The sequence below is a fragment of the Chaetodon trifascialis genome, chromosome 2 (assembly GCF_039877785.1).
Source record: "Chaetodon trifascialis isolate fChaTrf1 chromosome 2, fChaTrf1.hap1, whole genome shotgun sequence".
Lineage (NCBI taxonomy): Eukaryota > Metazoa > Chordata > Actinopteri > Chaetodontiformes > Chaetodontidae > Chaetodon > Chaetodon trifascialis.
In genome coordinates, this window is record NC_092057.1 from 182501 (window position 1) to 201554 (window position 19054).

The 19054-nt window shown below is 44.2% G+C and overlaps 1 protein-coding gene across 1 annotated transcript in view; it reads right to left on the reverse strand.

Annotated features, from left to right (window-relative positions):
- LOC139338871 (voltage-dependent T-type calcium channel subunit alpha-1I) overlaps window positions 1-19054 on the reverse strand; it is a 256645-nt gene that overhangs the window by 97849 nt on the left and 139742 nt on the right. The window contains exons 9-10 of the mRNA XM_070974174.1: window positions 14172-14511; window positions 13685-14085 (exon numbers count right to left, since the gene is read on the reverse strand). Coding sequence (XP_070830275.1) covers window positions 13685-14085; window positions 14172-14511 — 741 coding nt within the window. The remainder of the gene's footprint in view (window positions 1-13684; window positions 14086-14171; window positions 14512-19054) is intronic.

Consider the following 19054-nt stretch of genomic DNA (forward strand, 5'->3'; position numbering starts at 1 on the left):
AAGCTGGACGGCTTTAAGCACGGTAAGAGGAAAGGAGGAGGGCTGGCAGTGTTTGTGAATGCCAGATGGTGTAACTCTGGACACATTACTATTAAAGAACAACTCTGCTGCAAGGACATTGAACTGGTAGCCGTTAGCATGAGGCCATATTACCTGCCGTGGGAATTCTTGCATGTTATCGCGATAGCTGCGTATATTCCCCCCTCTGCTAAGGCTGAGGCAGCCTGTGATGTTCTCCACTCTGTCACAAGCAGGCTGCAGACAGAGCACCCCCAGGCCCTCCTTCTTATCTCTGGGGACTTGAATCATGCCTCTCCATCCTCCACTCTGCTCACCTTCACCCAGTATGTTACATGCTGCACTAGAGACAATAAGATACTGGACTTGTATAATGCCAACACCAAGGAGGCATACACTTCATCATCCCTCCCTTCCCTGGGAAGATCCGATCACAACCTGGTTCATCTCCTGCCTGTGTACAAACCTCTCGTGCACAGGCAACCAGCTGTGTCCCGCACAATGAAGAGATGGTCCGACGAGGCTGATGAGGCTCTGAGGGACTCCCACTCTGTGTGGGAGGAATTCTGTGATTCTCACGGAGAGGACATTGAGGGTCTCACACACTGCATTACGGACTATATTAACCTCTGTGTGGAAAACACCATACCCACCAGGACTGTACAGTGTTTTTCCAACAACAAACCATGGATTAACCCTGACATAAAGGTTCTCCTTAAGGAGAAGAAGAGGGCCTTTAAGTCAGGAAATAAGGATGAGCTGAAGGCTGTGCAGAAGAAGCTGAGATGGAAGATCCGTGAGGGGAAAAACAACTACAGAAAGAAGATGGAGGTTCAGCTGCAGGAGAAAAATGTCAGTGGAGTCTTGAGAGGCCTAAACACCATCTCTGGCCACAAGGAACCTGACTCTCAAGCTGCAGGGGACCAAATGTGGGCGAATGACCTGAACTTATTCTTCAACAGATTCGATCAGTCATCTGTCCCTCCCCCAGCCCAGTCTTCCATGATGCAGCCTTCCCTTCCCCCCTCTGCAACACTCAGCTCACAGCCACCCCCCACTGCTCATCCCATCAACTCAACCCCCCCACCCACACCCTCCAGCACACAGCTCCCCTGCACCAACCTGTCCCTCACAACAACACAGGTGAGAAACCAGCTCCGGAGGATCAAAGTGAGGAAGGCTGCAGGCCCAGATGGCATCAGCTCCAGGCTCCTCAAGTCCTGCGCAGATCAGCTGTGTGGGATTGTTGAACGCATGTTCAATCTGAGCCTGAAGCTGGGGAGAGTGCCACAGCTATGGAAAACATCCTGCGTGGTACTGGTGCCTAAGACTCTGCACCCCAAGGACCTCAGCAGCCACAGGCTGGTGGCACTAACATCCCACCTAATGAAGACCCAGGAGCGGCTGGTCCTTGTTCATCTCCGCCCCTTGGTGAGCCCATCGCTGGATCCACTTCAGTTTGCCTACCAGCCTGGCATCGGGGTGGACGACGCCGTCATCTTCCTCCAACACCGAGCTCTCTCTCACCTGGAGAAACCTCGGAGTACTGTGAGAATCATGTTTTTTGATTTCTCCAGTGCTTTCAGTACCATTCAGCCTGCACTTCTGAGGGACAAGCTGAAGCACACCGGGGTGAACCATCACCTCACACACTGGATTCTGGACTATCTCACCAACCATCCACAGTATGTGAGGACCCGGGACTGTGTGTCCGACCTGGTCGTCTGCAGCACGGGGGCACCACAGGGAACGGTCCTGGCTCCGTTCCTCTTCACCCTCTACACTGCAGACTTCTCATACAACACACCCACCTGTCACCTGCAGAAGTTCTCTGATGACTCTGCAATCGTCAGCCTCATCACAGATGGGGATGACAGAGTACAGAGAACTGACGCAGGACTTCGTGGACTGGTGCCAGTGGAACTGCCTCCAGATCATGCAGGGAAAACCAAAGAACTGGTGCTGGATTTCCGCAGACGAACACTGTGCCCCCTGATACTGGTGAACATCCAGGGAACGGACATTGAGAAGGTGACATCTTATAAGTACCTGGGTGTTCACCTGAACAATAAACTGGACTGGACTCACAACACAACCGCACTGTACAAGAAAGGCCAGAGCAGACTTTATCTGCTCAGCAGACTGAGGTCATGTGGAGTGCAGGGGGCACTCCTGAAGACCTTTAATGACACTGTGGTGGCATCAGCCATCTTCTATAGAGCGGTCTGCTGGGGGAGTTGCATCTTGACGGCTGACGGAAAGAGACTTGACAAACTGATCAAGAAGGCCAGCTCTGTCCTGGGATGCCCCCTCGACTCAGTGGAGGTGGTAGGACAGAGGAGGATGATGGCTAAGCTGTCATCCATGATCGAGAACGACTCCCACCCCCTGCAGGACACTTTAACAGCACTGGAGAGCTCCTTCAGCGAGAGACTGCTTCACCCAAAGTGTGTGAAGGAACGCTATCGCAGGTCCTTCCTTCCTGCAGCAGTCAGACTTTACAACCAGCAGAGCTCCCAGTAGACCACACACTCACAAGACTTTCAATATGACTGCACTATAGCACACATCAACTGTGTTCATTCATACTGTGAAGATATTTGTATCTCAACTTGCAATGCAATATATCAATTCCTATGTGCAATATAGGAAACTATTCACTATCATTACTCCAGTCAGGAGTACTATCATTCAATGTGAAATGTCAGTACTGATGGTTCATATTCATATCAATGTGCAATACCAGTATTGTTTGCTCATATTTCATTACTCCTTGTTTATATTGTTTGGTTGATATTTAATATTTAATTTCCTTTTACTGATGCCCTCTATATTTGCTATCCACTTTTGCTGCTGTAATACCTGAAATTTCCCCACTGTGGGACTAATAAAGGTATATCTTATCTTATCTTATCTTATCTTATCTTATCTTATCTTATCTTATCTTATCTTATCTTATCTTTTCTTTTCTGAGGCAACCCTCACCAGCAACAGGCCCAGACAGGCCTGGCTGACATGATGCAGCTCTTGATAAACACACGTGAATATCAGTATGCTTTGTAGTCAGATCCAGATTCATTAAATGTTTGTCCTTCAGGTGGTTTATACCGGGAGCCAAAATATCCACAGAGGCGTCCTCCACTCAAACCACTGAATGAAACAGGTCCTCCTTAAAAAACAGCCTTCCACCAAAGCTGTTTGGGGGTGGCTGCAAACTGAGCTGTAGCCATTATTTGCTCAGCATGTATAATTGAAAAAAAAAAAAAGATAAAAAAAATATATATATTTTTTTAGTAATAGCACATTCCTGTGATGGTCTCATTTGTGAACAATTTTATGAACTTTTTGTAACAAGCTGAGCCTTTTTAACCTTTCCACTACTCCAATGCTTTTAGCGTCTGATGCACGGTGAGTCTGACCCCTGTTAGAGCTACACCTTTTCACCCATCTCAATTAACATTCCTGTGATAGCTAACAATCCAAAGCTGGAGCTGCTGCAGTATCATGCATAAATATCAATTATGTAATAATAAAAATCATAACACCTAAATTCTTCTAATGTCTCTCCCTGTGTCAGTTCTGAAAACAATGCATTACTTGTCAAATCTCTTAAATAAGAGCTGTTTTATGTTTCAACTGTGACTGGCGTGGCGTGTCCTTCACCATGTCTTCAGTGCCTGCTGCTCAAGGAAAAAGGGGCCTTTCTGTGTGGAGTTTGCATGTTCGCCCCGGGGTTTCCTCCTAAAATAGCCCTCACTAAAAACATGCAAGAAGATCACCACCGGACCAACGGTGACGAAGAAGGATGGGTCCCCGGGCGCAGGCGCCGGCATCAGCTAGAAGCTGGCAGCCCACCGCTCCTGGTCTGCCGCGGAGGAACAACAGACCAGGATGGGTCAAACGCGGAGAAAAATAATTTCACGAAGCATGGCGTGTGTGCAGTCTCCTCCCTGTAGCATGTGTGTGCAGTGATTAATTAAGTGGAGGAAACAGACAGGGAGGGGATGCAACCTGGTGGTTAATTAAGTAATCTTAATCTTAATCTTAAAAATCCTTAGGTAGAATTGAATGGTTGCATTTATCCACAACATGTTTTTTTAGATGTAAGCTTTCAGTAACTGCTAAATTCCAATCCCTGTGGATTGCTCTCATTTTCCAATCTAAAACATACAACTATTTTCTGTTTTGATTTATTGTTCTCCAAAACCCATTTAGGATTTTGTTTTTGAATACTCTGACTTACTTCCCCTCATGATTACCAAGTAGGTTTGGTTTCAGTTGTGATTTTAATTTGCCTGTGGAAAACATCACAAAAACACAAAGAATGTGAAACTAAAATATGTGGGTGTGGTTGAATATTTTGACTGAAACCATGGCTGCCCCTGCCATATCAATCCAGTAATTTGCTTCTGTTTCAATCTTGACATTTTGGCAGAGAAAGACAATCATTTAACAGTATTGTTTGATCTCTATCCATCCCTGTCAAATCTCCAAAGTGCCCATCACGCTGCTGCATTATTAATTCCCAAACAGCTGTTACATTCTCTGAAGTGACTGGAGCAAACCATCCTGTTTGATGGGGGATAGCATCTAATGTCCCCTCAGACAATGACTGAGTGCTCCAATAATCCCAAGAATAATAATCTCATTTGTTATGTTGACAACAATTTAAGGTGCACTTGGCACTGATGGAAATCATTTAACTATTGTGAGTCTATGAAAGAACTTTCAGTATCTGAAACATCTCATCTCAGAATGTCAGAGCAGTTTTGTTTTAAACTATTACCGTAGCTAATAATGTAGGCTAAATCAAATCATCTGCGCACTTGTCCCTATTGACTGCACCCGGCCCCCTTAGTTACTATTGTTACACCTACTTTGTATTCGGCACAAAACTTAGTTTACAATAACAATTGTGGCAGATTTACTACTTGAAATTCAAAGTACACACCAAGTGTAGCTAGCTAGGTAATTAAATTAGCATGAGCTCCAGGAGTTGGTTGGAATTGCTGTCCCTGGCCAACTTTTCAATGATCCCAACGAGCACATTTTAAAAGAATAATCTTGCACAGGGGGTCTTAAATATGCACTTAATGGCTACATGAATGATAGACTGAGAGCAAGGTTAAAGCTATAGATCAGCTACTGAGATCAGACCATCATAAATTCATACATAACCCTGTGTGGCTGCTTCACTTACAGACTTGTTCATATTTTCAAATATAGGTCTTCACTTTTAACAGGACAAAAGTTAAGGTTTTCAGTTTTGTAAACATAACACTATCTTGGTTATGTTGGTCAGGGTTGCTGCAGTGCTACTTTCCCAAATACAACAAAGCGCGGGACAGAGACGCTAACATTACAACTCTAAACTCTAGGGATGGGAATTGATAAGAATTTAACGATTCCGATTCCATTATTGATTTTGCTTATTGATCTGATTCCTTATCAATTCTCTTATCGATTCTCATTGGGTGAGGAAATAAAAGTGTACAAATGGGTTTGTTTGCATTAATCGTCTTTTATTTTCTGTCTCTCTCTCTCTCTCTCTCTCTCTCTGACTGCATTTCTGCCTGCCTGCCTGCCTGCCTGCCTGCCTGCCTGCCTGCCTGCCTGCCTGCCTGTCTGTCTGTCTGCCTGCCTGCCTGCCTGCCTGCCTGCCTGCCTGCCTGCCTGCCTGCCTGTCTGTCTGCCTGCCTGCCTGCCTGCCTGCCTGCCTGCCTGTCTGTCTGTCTGTCTGTCTGTCTCTCTCTCTCTCTCTCTCTCTCTCCCTCTCTTGCTCTTCCTCCAACCAACCGGTCGAGGCAGATGGCCGCCCACCCAGAGTCTGGTTCTGCTCGAGGTTTCTGCCTGTTAAAAGGATGTTTTTCCTCGCCACTGTCGCCAAGTGCTTGCTCATGGGGGAATTGTTGGTTTCTTTGTAGATAAAAGAGCTCGGTCTGTACCCGCTCTATATGGAAAGTGTCCTGAGACAACTTCTGTTGTGATTTGGCGCTATACAAATAAAATTGAATTGAATTGAATTGAATTGAATTGAATTGAATTGAATTGAATTGAATTGAATTGAATTGAATCTCTGCACAGAAAATATAACATATACAGTATGCACAAATGATGTGTGACATAACGTCAGAACAAACCTAAAAAGTAGGTGAGCTACTTCTTAGAGTAGGAATGAATGGAGCAGAACTACACTGGTTTAAATAACAACATGCAACTCTGACATAACTCAAATTTCTGATTTTCATTTGAACAGATATGGCAGATAAAATGCAATGAATTAACCTGACGAAATTCAGGGGCATCTGCAGTGTCAGAAAGGTGCAAATATTTCACCACAAATCTAGTGACTGCTCTGTGACATTCCTTTATCCTCGTCTCGGTCATTTTCGTCTTCCCTGCCTCAGTGAAAGGAGTGGATAGAGGTGCTGCAGCCTCTGAGGCAACCTGACTCTGGCAGTCATCGTCATCTAAATTTGATGGAAGGACATGGAGATGATTCATATGGCGAAAGCAGTTTACACAGTGAAATGGCGCCAACCTTAACACAACAGACACGGCTTGTAAGAGTTCAACATTACCTTCGGCACTAATAACAGATGACGTCCTGGTGTTTGCTCTGTCGCTAGATTCACAAGCGTCGCAAAGTAGCGTATCAAACACGTGACATTCCTGCAAATGAACTGCATGCTGTGTGGACAAATGTTTTAGCATGTAGGAGGTATTTCCCCACTTTGAAGAAATGGATCGTGTAGCAGAACTGGCCTCTAACTGACCCTCTCTTACCCTCTCTGCAATACTCCAGAGAAATGGAGTTGTAAACCAGTCTAACTGGTTGAGTTATAGACCACCTGGTTTGCTTACAAGGAAGGTGTTAATTTCAGAGACAAGATGTCTGGCCAAGAGGAATCTCCTCCATGTTTTCTTCTCGGGGGAAGCCAGAGACACAGACACCTCAACATCAAAGGTTGCCTTCTCCTCACCTGTACGCTGTTTTCCTAACAACAAGCCATGGGTCACCAGAGACATCAAGGTCCTGCTGAATGAGAAGATGAAGGCCTTCAGAGGTGGGGACAAGGACCAGATGAGGCGGGTCCAGAGGGAGCTTAAGGAGAGGATCCAACAGGGGAAAGACAGCTACAGGAGGAAGCTGGAGCACAAACTCCAGCAGAACAATTCAAAGGACGTTTGGAGCGGCATGAGGAGCATCACTGGCTACAAAACATCTGGCAGCCAGACAACAAGGGGCAGTACTGAACCAGCCAATGAGCTGAATCTGTTTTTCAACAGATTTGATGAAAGGGATCCAGACTGCCCCTCCCCCAGCTCCTCAGCAACCATCCACCTCCAAACCTCCAGCCCTGCTGTCCCCCACCGACCCCCGACCCCCCACTAACACCCTCAACAACATACACAGCGCACAGACCTTCACTACAGAGCAGGTGAGGAAGGAGCTGCGCAGACTCCGCCCAGGCAAGGCAGCAGGTCCTGACGGTGTCAGCCCGAGGGTCCTCAAAACATGTGCAGCCCAGCTGAGTGGAGTCCTGCAGTACATCTTCAACCTGAGCCTGAGTCTACAGAGGGTCCCTGTGCTGTGGAAGACATCCTGCCTGGTTCCAGTACCGAAGAAGGCGTGTCCCAGCACCCCCAAGGACTACAGACCGGTGGCGCTGACGTCCCACCTAATGAAGTCCTTGGAGAGGCTTGTCCTGTCACTTCTTCGGCCCCTGGTCAGCTCATCACTGGACCCTCTTCAGTTTGCCTACCAGCTGAAACTAGGAGTGGAGGACGCAATCATCTTCCTGCTCCATCGCGCCGGCGCCCACCTGGACAGACCGGGAAGCACTGTGAGAATCTTGTTCTTTGACTTCTCCAGTGCATTCAACACCATCCGGCCTGCCCTGCTGGGGAGAAAGCTGGAGGCGATGCTGGTGGACCCTCCCCTGGTTTCCTGGATTACAAACTATTTGACAGATCGACCACAGTATGTCAGACTGCAGGACTGCGTGTCTGACACTGTGGTCAGCAGCACTGGGGCTCCCCAGGGAACTGTTCTTTCGCCCTTTCTGTTCACTCTCTACACCTCGGACTTTCAGTTCCTCTCTGAGTCCTGCCACCTGCAGAAGTTTTCGGATGATTCTGCAATCGTTGGCTGTGTCAGTGAGGGGAAGGAGGAGGAGTACAGGGGCATTGTGGACTCCTTCGTCGAGTGGTGCGAGACTAACCATCTGCATCTCAACACCACCAAGACAAAGGAGCTGGTGGTGGATTTCCGCAGGAGGAAATCGGCCCCCACACCCATTTCCATCAACGGTGTGCCTGTGGATGTTGTACAGGATTACAAATACCTCGGAGTACACCTGGACAATAAACTGGACTGGGCCAAGAACACTGAGGCTGTCTACAAGAAGGGCCAGAGTCGACTCTATTTCCTGAGGAGGCTCCGGTCATTCAACGTGTGTAACATCATGCTGAGGATGTTCTACCAGTCGGTGGTAGCCAGTGCCATCTTCTATGGTGTTGTGTGCTGGGGCAGCAGGCTGAGGGCAGCAGATACCAACAGGATCAGCAGGATCATAAGGAAGGCTGGCTCTGTCCTGGGGGTACAATTGGACTCCTTGGCAGAGGTGTCTGAGAGGAGGATGCTATGTAAACTGCATAGTATCCTGGATAACAATGCTCACCCTCTCCACAAGGTGCTAACTTCGAGCAGAAGCACCTTCAGCAACAGACTCATTCCCCCCCGATGTAACACTGAACGCCAGAGGAAGTCTTTCCTTCCTGTGGCCATCAGTCTGTTCAACTCATCTACCTCTGGCCGCGAGAGGGACTGTAGAGACTCTGTGTCCTGAGCCAATGCAGAGACTCTGTGTCACCTGTCACCTTACCATTATCTTCACTGTCACTTTATTCATAGACTGGGTTCACTATTGAGAATAATGACATTCTGTCTTATTGCTGCTGTATTTTATTTTTATTTCTTATTTTTATCTACTACCATATTTATCACTGTCATCACTTTAAACAATCACTCACTCACTTTAATTCTTGCTCATCACATCACTTTATCACTTAATTTTATTCTACTGTGTTTAGACTGTACTTGTTATATTTCATTTATATTCAATTTTCATATTTCAGTTTATATTTGAATTCATGCAACTACCGTCACAGTGCGTATTGTTGTATATTATATATACCTACGTTAACTGTCTTTTGTTGCATTCAGTATTGCATTTTAGTGTGTTTAGTTACTCCATTATTCTTCACCTTATTCATGCTATATTATTCTAATTGTGCCTTGCACTTGTTGCATTTAGTTGTGTGTTTTATCTATCCTCTTACTCGTACTACTTCTACACTTTGTATCGCAACTGCTGCACAGCAATTTCCCTCGGGATAAATAAAGCTTCTTGAATCTTGAATCTTGAATCTTGAACCTTCTCCTCACTATGTTTCTCATGGCAACGCTAATTCTCTCCTGATAGCCCCATGAGAGATCAAGACAATTAAACTGTCTGGAGAGACAAATGACATGCCTCAGAGGAATCCACAAACCAGATAGGGCTGATGGGTTGTAAATTGGATATTCCTGAAGCAACTGGTGCATGCATGTGTGCTTTTTTTCAATACTCCAGGATGACCAACCTTCTATGTTAAACTTAACTTTTGATGTTTTCACCCTACAGGACTCATTGTACGCATAATATTGGTGTTTTCCCAGTATCTCTAACCTGAAGTATGACAAAGTTGTGATTTTAACTGTCTTATAAAGTTTGTCTGAATTTTTTCATGGAACCACACTGCCATCCAGAGGTTCATAACGGTCAGGTTGAATACGTTTGACATGATGCGTAATAGTGATAATCATCTTGGGCAAATATAGTCTGCCTCTCTTTATTTCTTATTTTGTGTTAGTTATACCTTGAGTCATCATTCATATTAGGACGAGTATTATAAATTGTCACCATGATTATCATTTAATGTTGTCATCCAATCACAGGAATTGCCTAATGCATGTTGTGAACAATGTTGAAATGTCATTGAAAATCGTCCATTCAAAATATATGTGATTGACCATAGTGAGAAGCAGATGAGCCCCTCGTATGAATCATTAATTAATTCCAGCTCCATGAGGCGAGATTACATCGCGCGTCACAAACCGTCTCACCTGTGTGACGGCCTGCCCATTAGACACGCTCCGGAGCGAGATTTAAAAGTCTGCAGCCGCAGCATGAGTTCAGTGCGTGTTACTCAGTCTTGTCAAGTTATGTTCTAGTTTAGTGCGCGTTACTCAGTCTTGTCTTAAGTTATGTTACGTTGTGTTTTAGTTTTCTTTGTTACTTCTTAGTTGTCTTAGTCTTGTACAGTCGTTCGCTCTTTAAGTTTTTCCCGTCTTCGAGCTACTCAAAAGCCAAACCGAGTAGCGTGATTTACTTTTCAGAAGACGTGTTTCTATAGTTTCATTTTTCTAAGTCACACGTTTTTTGTTTTAGTCTGTAAATTTAAGTCAAATAATAATAATTTTGTAGACCCTTTTCGACCGGCCATCGAAGAGACTATCAATTTTGTTACTATCTGTCTAAAATAATCCTTCACGGACTCAACCGAACCAAAACCTTGCAGCCAGCTGTTGATCCTTGGTTTGGGTTAACAACCATCCGGAGCCGTCCCTCATCTGTAACCGACACCGTAGAACCCAGTTCGAGAGACATCACCGTCCAACATCAGCTCTTCACCTTGGTGTGCCTGGGCCTTCCACCGGACCACCGAGCAGATCGAGCCACGGACGAGCACCTGGGCATCTTCGAGTTAGTTCGGACCAGAACTTGCCAGGACGTTATCAACCAAGTAGGCATGCTCAGCGGGTTTGAATAAGAGTTGGTCCGTGAGGTTACGATACTGTCAATTTATCCAAATTCTCTCAACTGCTCGTTTCTTAATCCCTTAACTTTACGTTCGCGTCCCTATTATCCCCTTACAACTACTTCTCACTATCGCCAAACTTGTTTGCCATCGCGTTGCCATAAGTTTCTTTTGTGTTCTGTCATATCACCTCATATCCTCTGTCGTACCATTCATAATATATCATTCATTATCCATAATTCTGCTTAATAAATGAGATTTTGATTTAAGTCCCGGTTAGACGGTGTCCTTTTGAGCTGAATATATACGATCCCTGTATCCAGAGTTTACGCTTCAGATTATCAGACTGGTTTTTGTTAGTTCATTCGTTAGTATTTTATTAGTGTTATAGCAGTTAATTTCTGCAGTCCTTCTTAGCTGAGGAAGGTGGTGCCCTGTCATTTTATCAACGAATGCAACATCAAATTAAGGTAGTTCCCCTACAATCTCAATGGTTCTCAAAAAGAACCGGTTCTCGATTCCCATCCCTACTAAACTCTGATAGTATCCAGGAGAGGTTTCCACACAGTGGGGTAATACTATACAGTTCACTCCAGTCATATTCTTTACAGGTAACCTGTAACTAACTAGAAAGCTTGTTGTACTAGCAATTGTAGTTTATGTTTGAGCAAATAAACAGCAGAAAACAATATATTCATTACACTTTTGCTCTTGTGTGACGAGAGGAAGCAGAGAAAGTTTGTTGTTACTATAAAAACATCTAACACTTACTTCTGTGGAAAAAACACGCTCTCCAAATTATGTCTGGTCGCCTGCCAAAGTCCCTAGTGACCTAATTCTCACCTGCTACAACCCAGACACTTAAAAAAAAAAAAAAGCTGTCGGCTAGCATTTCCCCATGCTGGTAATCTGTTGTTCCCACACCCACAGACCTATAGACCTAAAGCTGCAGCAAGATGGGTGGAAGCACCTCTCTACAGGGTGAGAATCAGAGCGATAAGGCAGATTCAGCCTCGGATACCACTGTTCAAACAGGCGGAGGCATGACTCCAGTTTACTAAACAGACGGTGGAACCACAGACATTCCAGCTCGCTATTTCCTCCCCATTAAAGGAGCAAAATCTCTGTCTGCCTCTCTCGTTCTGTCTCCCTCTATTTTTAGCCACCCCTGAGATGAGAGACGACCCACCACTGCGGCGGTGGCAGGCGTGAGTGGGCGACAGTATAGCAAGAGCAAGAAATATTGATAGAAAGACAAAGAGTGTACGAAGCAGAGCAACAGAAAGAGACAGGAAATCGGGGAAAAAGTTGATGTTAAAAGAAAGCATGAGGCATCATTCTTTATTGGTTGAAGATCTTAATGAGTGTGATCTGAACCAAAGGTTTTATAATGTTCAGGTGGGTCTACCTTTAGCCTGCTAACTAACCTGAGTGGAGATATGTCTATCCTGTTGGCTGGAGAATCACATTACACAGGCAGATGAAGGAAAAGCCATGTAAGAAAGAGGGGTAGATATACAGGAGAAAGAATATAGAGAGTTTGCATTGCGGAGGAGTGTGGACATTAAGTGGGAAACGAGACACTAAAAGAGACTGTGGACTCAGTTCAGTCTCTTCAGTCTCTTCAGTCGGTTTACTCTAAAACAACTGTAGGTAGAAAGAGAGGCTACAGCTTGTGCATCTTATGGATTCCTCCTTCCTTCATCAATTTACATTGTTAGCTTGCTAGTACTTGCTAATTAGGTCGCAGTAAGTAAAGATAAACACACGCATGCACGCATGCACGCACACACACACACACACACACACACACACACACACACACACACACACACACACACACACACTCATAATCAACAAGACAAATACTGCAATATATTAATTCCAACATTTTTGTTAATGGAGGAAACCTCCTTCCAGGCACTGTTAGATTGTTGTTCCTAAATTTGTAAAGGAGAGAGTAGCTAAGGATATTTCTAATTGGGTTCTCATTATTTTTCCACTCCATGAGTTGTTGATAGAATAAAATCACACAAATGATGAAAATCAAGTTGGAACTAAATGTTTCATAGTTGTAAGCAAGTCTAAAATCTTTCCAAAAAGTCTGTTACAATTTAATATATTTCTTATTGACAATTGCATGAAAAGACCAAATCCAACAATGAATTGATCATAAAAAATATGTTTGTGCAGCCAAAGCCTCATGTATCTTATTCCTCTCTACCATGAAGCTCATCAATGAGCCACAATGTAACCATAAGTGATTAAAACAAACAAACAAACAAACAAACAAACAAAAAACCCACTGTTCCAGTGATTTCTGCACAAAATTTGCACAAAACAAAAATAGTTAAAATCAGTTGGCACATATTTTTGTTTTCTTTCTGCTGGATTAATGGTTTGTTAGAATTATTTCATGGTAAGGTCATCACTTATTTCTGAATTCTGACACTAAATCATACGGTAATATTTCAATACAAGGAGCCACATGTAAGAAACAGTAGGGTGGACACTTCTGGAAAACTGTGATGGATCTCATTTAAAACAGCTACTTTTGACGTGCCGTTAGTTACTTAGTGGGTGACACTGTGTTTTTAAAGACAAAAGTTAGTGCTTTTTTTATGAGGGTGAACACAAACATAATTGTTTAAACATGAATAGATGGATAGCTGTGGAAAAGAGACAAACTGACAGTGACAGAGGTGAAGCAGAAATGAAACAGGCAGAAAAGGAAAATGATGACCAAAAACATTTCAAACATAAGGACAGTTATGTAACACAGAGCTGCAGCTGTCTGTACCTGCTCATGATGCTCGATGCCCATGCTGATGGTGTTGATCAGGATGGCGATCATGATGCCTCGGTTGAAGTACTTGCTCTCCACGATCCCCCACAGCTTCATCCTCATGTCGTGCCACAGCTCCCTGCATCGCTTCTTTGGACTGCAGCCTCCATGTCTCCCTGGACCCTGGCCTTTCTTACTCTTCTCTTTGCCACCAGGTTGCATCCCCTCCCTGTCCGTTTCCTCCACAGCTCCCTCGTCTTCTTCATCGTTTGCACTGCGACCTGGTCCCATGCCATCTGTGAGCGACAGGGCTGCGGCGCACTGAGGACAGCCGTGGGTGGCAGTGGTGGAGGTGAGGGCCATGGGGGAGGCCGGTGAGGTGTGGTCAGGTTTATTATGGTGGGGACAATGTGCACCTGAAATGGTGCAAATCGAGTGTGTCAAAGGGTCAGTGTGCAAAGCATGCATCGAAATACAGCTGAATATTTTTACAGTTACACACCATGCCTCCTCATTGCTCTCCTCTCACGTCCTCCCTTTCCATTGGCCTTCCTCTCCCTCCCCATTTCTCCTCCTCTACCTCTTCCAACGCCTCTGAAGCCACGTGGTTTGCCCCGCAGGGTGTTGAAGAAGGCGACAGTTTGCCTCCTGGCCTTGCGGATGACGTGGCAGACCAGCTGAAAGAGCTCCTCGTAGCAGTCCCCGGGTTCACTGGCCAGGGTGGAGGAGGAGGAACACTGTGCTCGCTGCTCCTGCATCAGCTGGTGCTCCCTCTGCTTGGTCTCTGAGAACTGGGTGGCGATGACCACGAGACACAGGTTGATCATGAAGAAGGAACCCACCTGGGAAGATGAGAGCCATATGTGGAAATTCAGTTTTTATGACGGATGTGGCAAAGCTTAAACAATCAGGAGGAGTATAATCCCGGAAACTCATGTGATTTAGGGCTATATCCCACAGGTTCCCTGGATTTTTCTCTTTTCTCAGTGACACACACACACTGTAACCTAGGCTAAGAACAGTAGTGTAGAGCTGCAAGGTAGTAAAAACCTTTGGGGCAGGCCTGGTTCAGAGTTAAAGTCCCATTCATTTTATTCGGAGAATGGATGTTACATGACTCACAGTTGGAGTATTTCCACAGACTGGTTGACTCACCAGACAAAAGATGAGGTGTTGAAAAGTATCTGGTCATTCGCGAAAAAAAGATTATGGTACAGACCTACAGTATGTATATAAAATTGTGAGATTATCAGTCAGCTGCCAATACTCAATTCAATTCAATTCAGTTTTATTTGTATAGCGCCAAATCACAACAAAAGCTGTCTCAGGACACTTTCCATATAGAGCTGCTACAGACCAAGCTCTTTTATCTGCAGAGAACCAACAATTCCCTCATGAGCAACACTTGGCGACAGTGGTGAGGAAAAACTTCCTTTTAACAGGCAGAAACATCAGGCAGAACCAGACTCTGGGGGGGCGGCCATCTGCCTCCACCAGTTGGGTGAGAGAGGAAGAGCAAGAGAGACAGAGAGAGACAGAGACAGACACAGACAGACAGACAGAGACAGAGAGACAGACATGCAGTCACAGTAACAGTGACAGTGGATGTAATAACAGCAGTAGCAGTTGCAGCTGCTCTGACTCCTGTTCTGCTTTTTGAGACTTTCGGAACCATAAGTAGAAATGCATTCTGGGAACGCAGTGTTGGAGTAGGGCAATAAGGTACTATGAGCTCTTTAAGATAAGAAGGTGCCTGGCCACTTATGGCTTTGTAAGTAAGGAGGAGAATTTTAAACTCTATTCTAAACTTTACAGGGAGCCAGTGCAGAGCGGCGAGTATTGGAGAAATATGATCTCGCTTCCTGGTTTTTGTCAGAACACGTGCTGCAGCGTTCTGGAGCAACTGGAGAATATTCAGCAACGAATTTGGGCAGCCTGATAGTAAAGAATTGCAATAATCCAGCCTGGAAGTTACGAATGCATGGACTAGTTTTTCTGCATCATTTTGAGACAAAATATGTCTGATTTTTGCGATATTACGTAGGTGAAAAAAGGCAGTCCTTGAAATTTGTTTAACATGGGAGTGAAAGGACATGTCTTGGTCAAAGATGACTCCCAGATTCTTTACAGTGGTGCTGGAGGCCAGCGCAATGCCATCCATAGCTGCTATGTCATCAGAAAGTGACTTTCTAAGATGTTTAGGGCCGAATACTATAACTTCAGTTTTGTCCGAGTTTAGCATCAGAAAATTGCAGGTCATCCAGGTCTTTATGTCATGAAGACATGCTTGTAGTCTAGTTAACTGACTGGTTTCTTCCGGCTTCATTGATAAATATAGCTGGGTATCATCTGCATAGCAATGAAAATTTATTGAGTGCTTCCTTATAATCTTACCTAAAGGAAGCATATATAAGGTGAATAGAATTGGTCCAAGCACAGAACCCTGCAGAACTCCATAGCTGACTTTAGTGAGCACAGAGGAGTCGTCATTAACGCGTACAAACTGAGAGCGATCTGAACTGCAACTGCTTTCTTGAGAGTTTTTGAGAGAAAGGGAAGGTTGGATATCGCTCTATAGTTGGCTAAAAACCCTGGATCAAGAGTAGGCTGTTTCAGTAGAGGTTTTATCACAGCTACTTTAAAGGACTGTGGTACGTAGCCTGTTGATAAAGACAGATTGATCACGTCTAATACTGAAGAGTCAATGAGAGGTAATACTTCTTTAAACAGCTTAGTCGGGATAGGATCTAAAATACAGGTAGATGATTTTGATGATGAAATTATTGAAATTAGTTGGTGAAGGTCAACAGGAGTAAAACAGTCTAAAACTGCGACAGACTGAGTAACAGTTTCTACTGTTTCTGCGTTTGAAGACAAAACAGTACCTGTTAACGGCAGGAGTCGATGAATTCTGTCTCTAATAGTTAGAATTTTATCATTAAAGAAGCTCATGAAGTCATTACTGTTCAGAGCTAAAGGAATACATGGTTCAACAGAATTATGGCTCTCTGTCAGCCTGGCTACAGTGCTGAAGAGAAACCTGGGATTGTTCTTATTTTCCTCTATTAGTGTAGAGTAATAGGCTGCCCTGGCACTGCGGAGGGCTTTCCTGAATATTTTAAGACTGTCTTGCCAGGCGGACCGAAATTCTTCCAAATTGGTAGAACGCCATTTCCTTTCTATTTTCCGTGAAGTTTGCTTTAATTTGCGGGTTTGAGGAGTATACCATGGAGCTAACCTCCTATGTTTAATTTTCTTCTTTTTTAGGGGAGCAACAGAGTCAAGTGTCATACGCAACGATCCTGTAGCACTATCAACCAGGAAGTCAATCTGGGAGGGACTAAGGTTAGCATAAGACTCCTCTGTTGTATTGAGACATGGCATTGAATTAAATGCTGATGGGATCATATCCTTAAATTTAGCTACAGCACTATCAGACAGGAGTCTGGTATAAGAATTTTTGCCTACTGGCTGGTAGTCTGGTAATATGAATTCAAAAGTTATTAAATGATGGTCTGATAAAAGAGGATTCTGTGAGGAGACTATTAAGTCTTCGATTTCAATGCCATATGTCAGAACAAGGTCGAGGGTGTGGTTAAAACAGTGAGTCGGTTCATGTACATTCTGGCGGAAGCCAACTGAGTCTAATACTGAGATAAACGCAGTGCTAAGGCTGTCATTATCAACGTCGACATGTACATTAAAGTCACCTACAATAATTACTTTATCTGCTTCAAGAACTAAACTTGATAGAAACTCCGAGAACTCAGCTATAAATTCGGAGTAAGGACCAGGAGAGCGGTATACTACAACAAATAAAAGTGGCTGCACTGTTTTCCATTTCTCATGAGAAAGAGTGAGAACAAGGCTTTCAAATGAGTTGTAGTCGAGTTTAGGTTTAGGGTTGATCAAAAGGCTTGAGTCAAAAATGGCTGCAACTCCACCTCCTCTGCCGCTGCCTCGAGGAATGTGGGTATTAATATGGCTCGGAGGAGTAGCTTCATTTAGGCTCACATACTCTTCAGGACACAGCCAGGTTTCAGTCAGACAAAATAAATCAATATTATGGTCTGATATTAACTCATTTACTAGAACAGCTTTAGAGGACAGAGATCTGATGTTAAGGAGTCCACATTTAATTCTCCTATCTTGTTGTACTATTGCAGAGGTTGTTCTAATTTTAATTAGATTCTTATGTTTAACTCCTCTTCTCTGTACTTTTGGTTTACTTAGTTTACGTGGTCGGGGGGCAGACACAGTCTCTATGGAGTGTTGGGTGGGTAACTGCTCTAATGGAGGCGCAGAGAAGCGTGTAGGACTGCAGCTCTGCCTCCTGGTCTCAACTCTGAGTTGTCAGGGGTTAGGTTCATAAATAAAATCGGTCAGATTTCTAGAGATGAGAGCTGCTCCCTCCAAAGTGGGATGGATGCTGTCTCTCCTAATCAGACCAGGGGCCTCATGTATAAAGACTTGCGTGGATTTCCTACTGAGACTTGGCGTACGCCCAAATCCAGAAAACATTGTATGCACAAAAATATCCAGATGTATGAATCTGTACACACGCACAAATCCAAGCACATTTCCTTTGTACATGATGGTTCTGTCCATCAAACCACCAAAGAAATACTCACTCTACAACTATATGGCCTCAATAATTTTCACCCAAAAGAGGAAAAAAGCACAGAAAACCAGAGCAATCTTTTAATTAATTGTTGATATAATTAATGAATGCTGCTTTACACAGAGGTAATGTTATCAGATGACCTTGGCATTAGAAGTAATATGGTCAGGGATCTGTGCTGATATTTTCACCTTACAAATTAAACACATTGTGAATTCCAGTGGGGGAGATATAGCGCAAAATATGCTAAGTTTACGTAATTGTATTGTGACAGCTTGAATCCAAGTTGCCTGCATATGTTAATTAGCACCACAGACAACCTTACTTCTTGTCACATGCAGGTCAGACATCTGGTCATGTGAGAATAGGGCTTCGAATCCCATCAAATGGGAGTAAGGGAAGGTATGGAGCCTTTGTGCAGCATGGTGAGATCTACACAACTTACATGGTGTAAACCAGGCCTCAATGTCACTTTATTTTTACCTCTAGTGCAGGTTGTCAAGATGTGGCGCCTGATACTAGTTCATTTTTACTTAATTCCAAACAAAAAGGTTCACAGCACTTTATAAATTCACATTTATTTCAAAACTTTTGTGTAGCTTTGCGGCTTCTTTGCACAACCCGAAGCATTATTTTGAAGGGAGAGTGAATATCTAACGCTCCACATAAGAGTGAAAACCGACCACCACAGGGCCAACTCCATGTTATGTAAGCTTGTGGAAAGGACTTATGCTAGGAAGAGTGACGGAAGACTGCATGGGCAA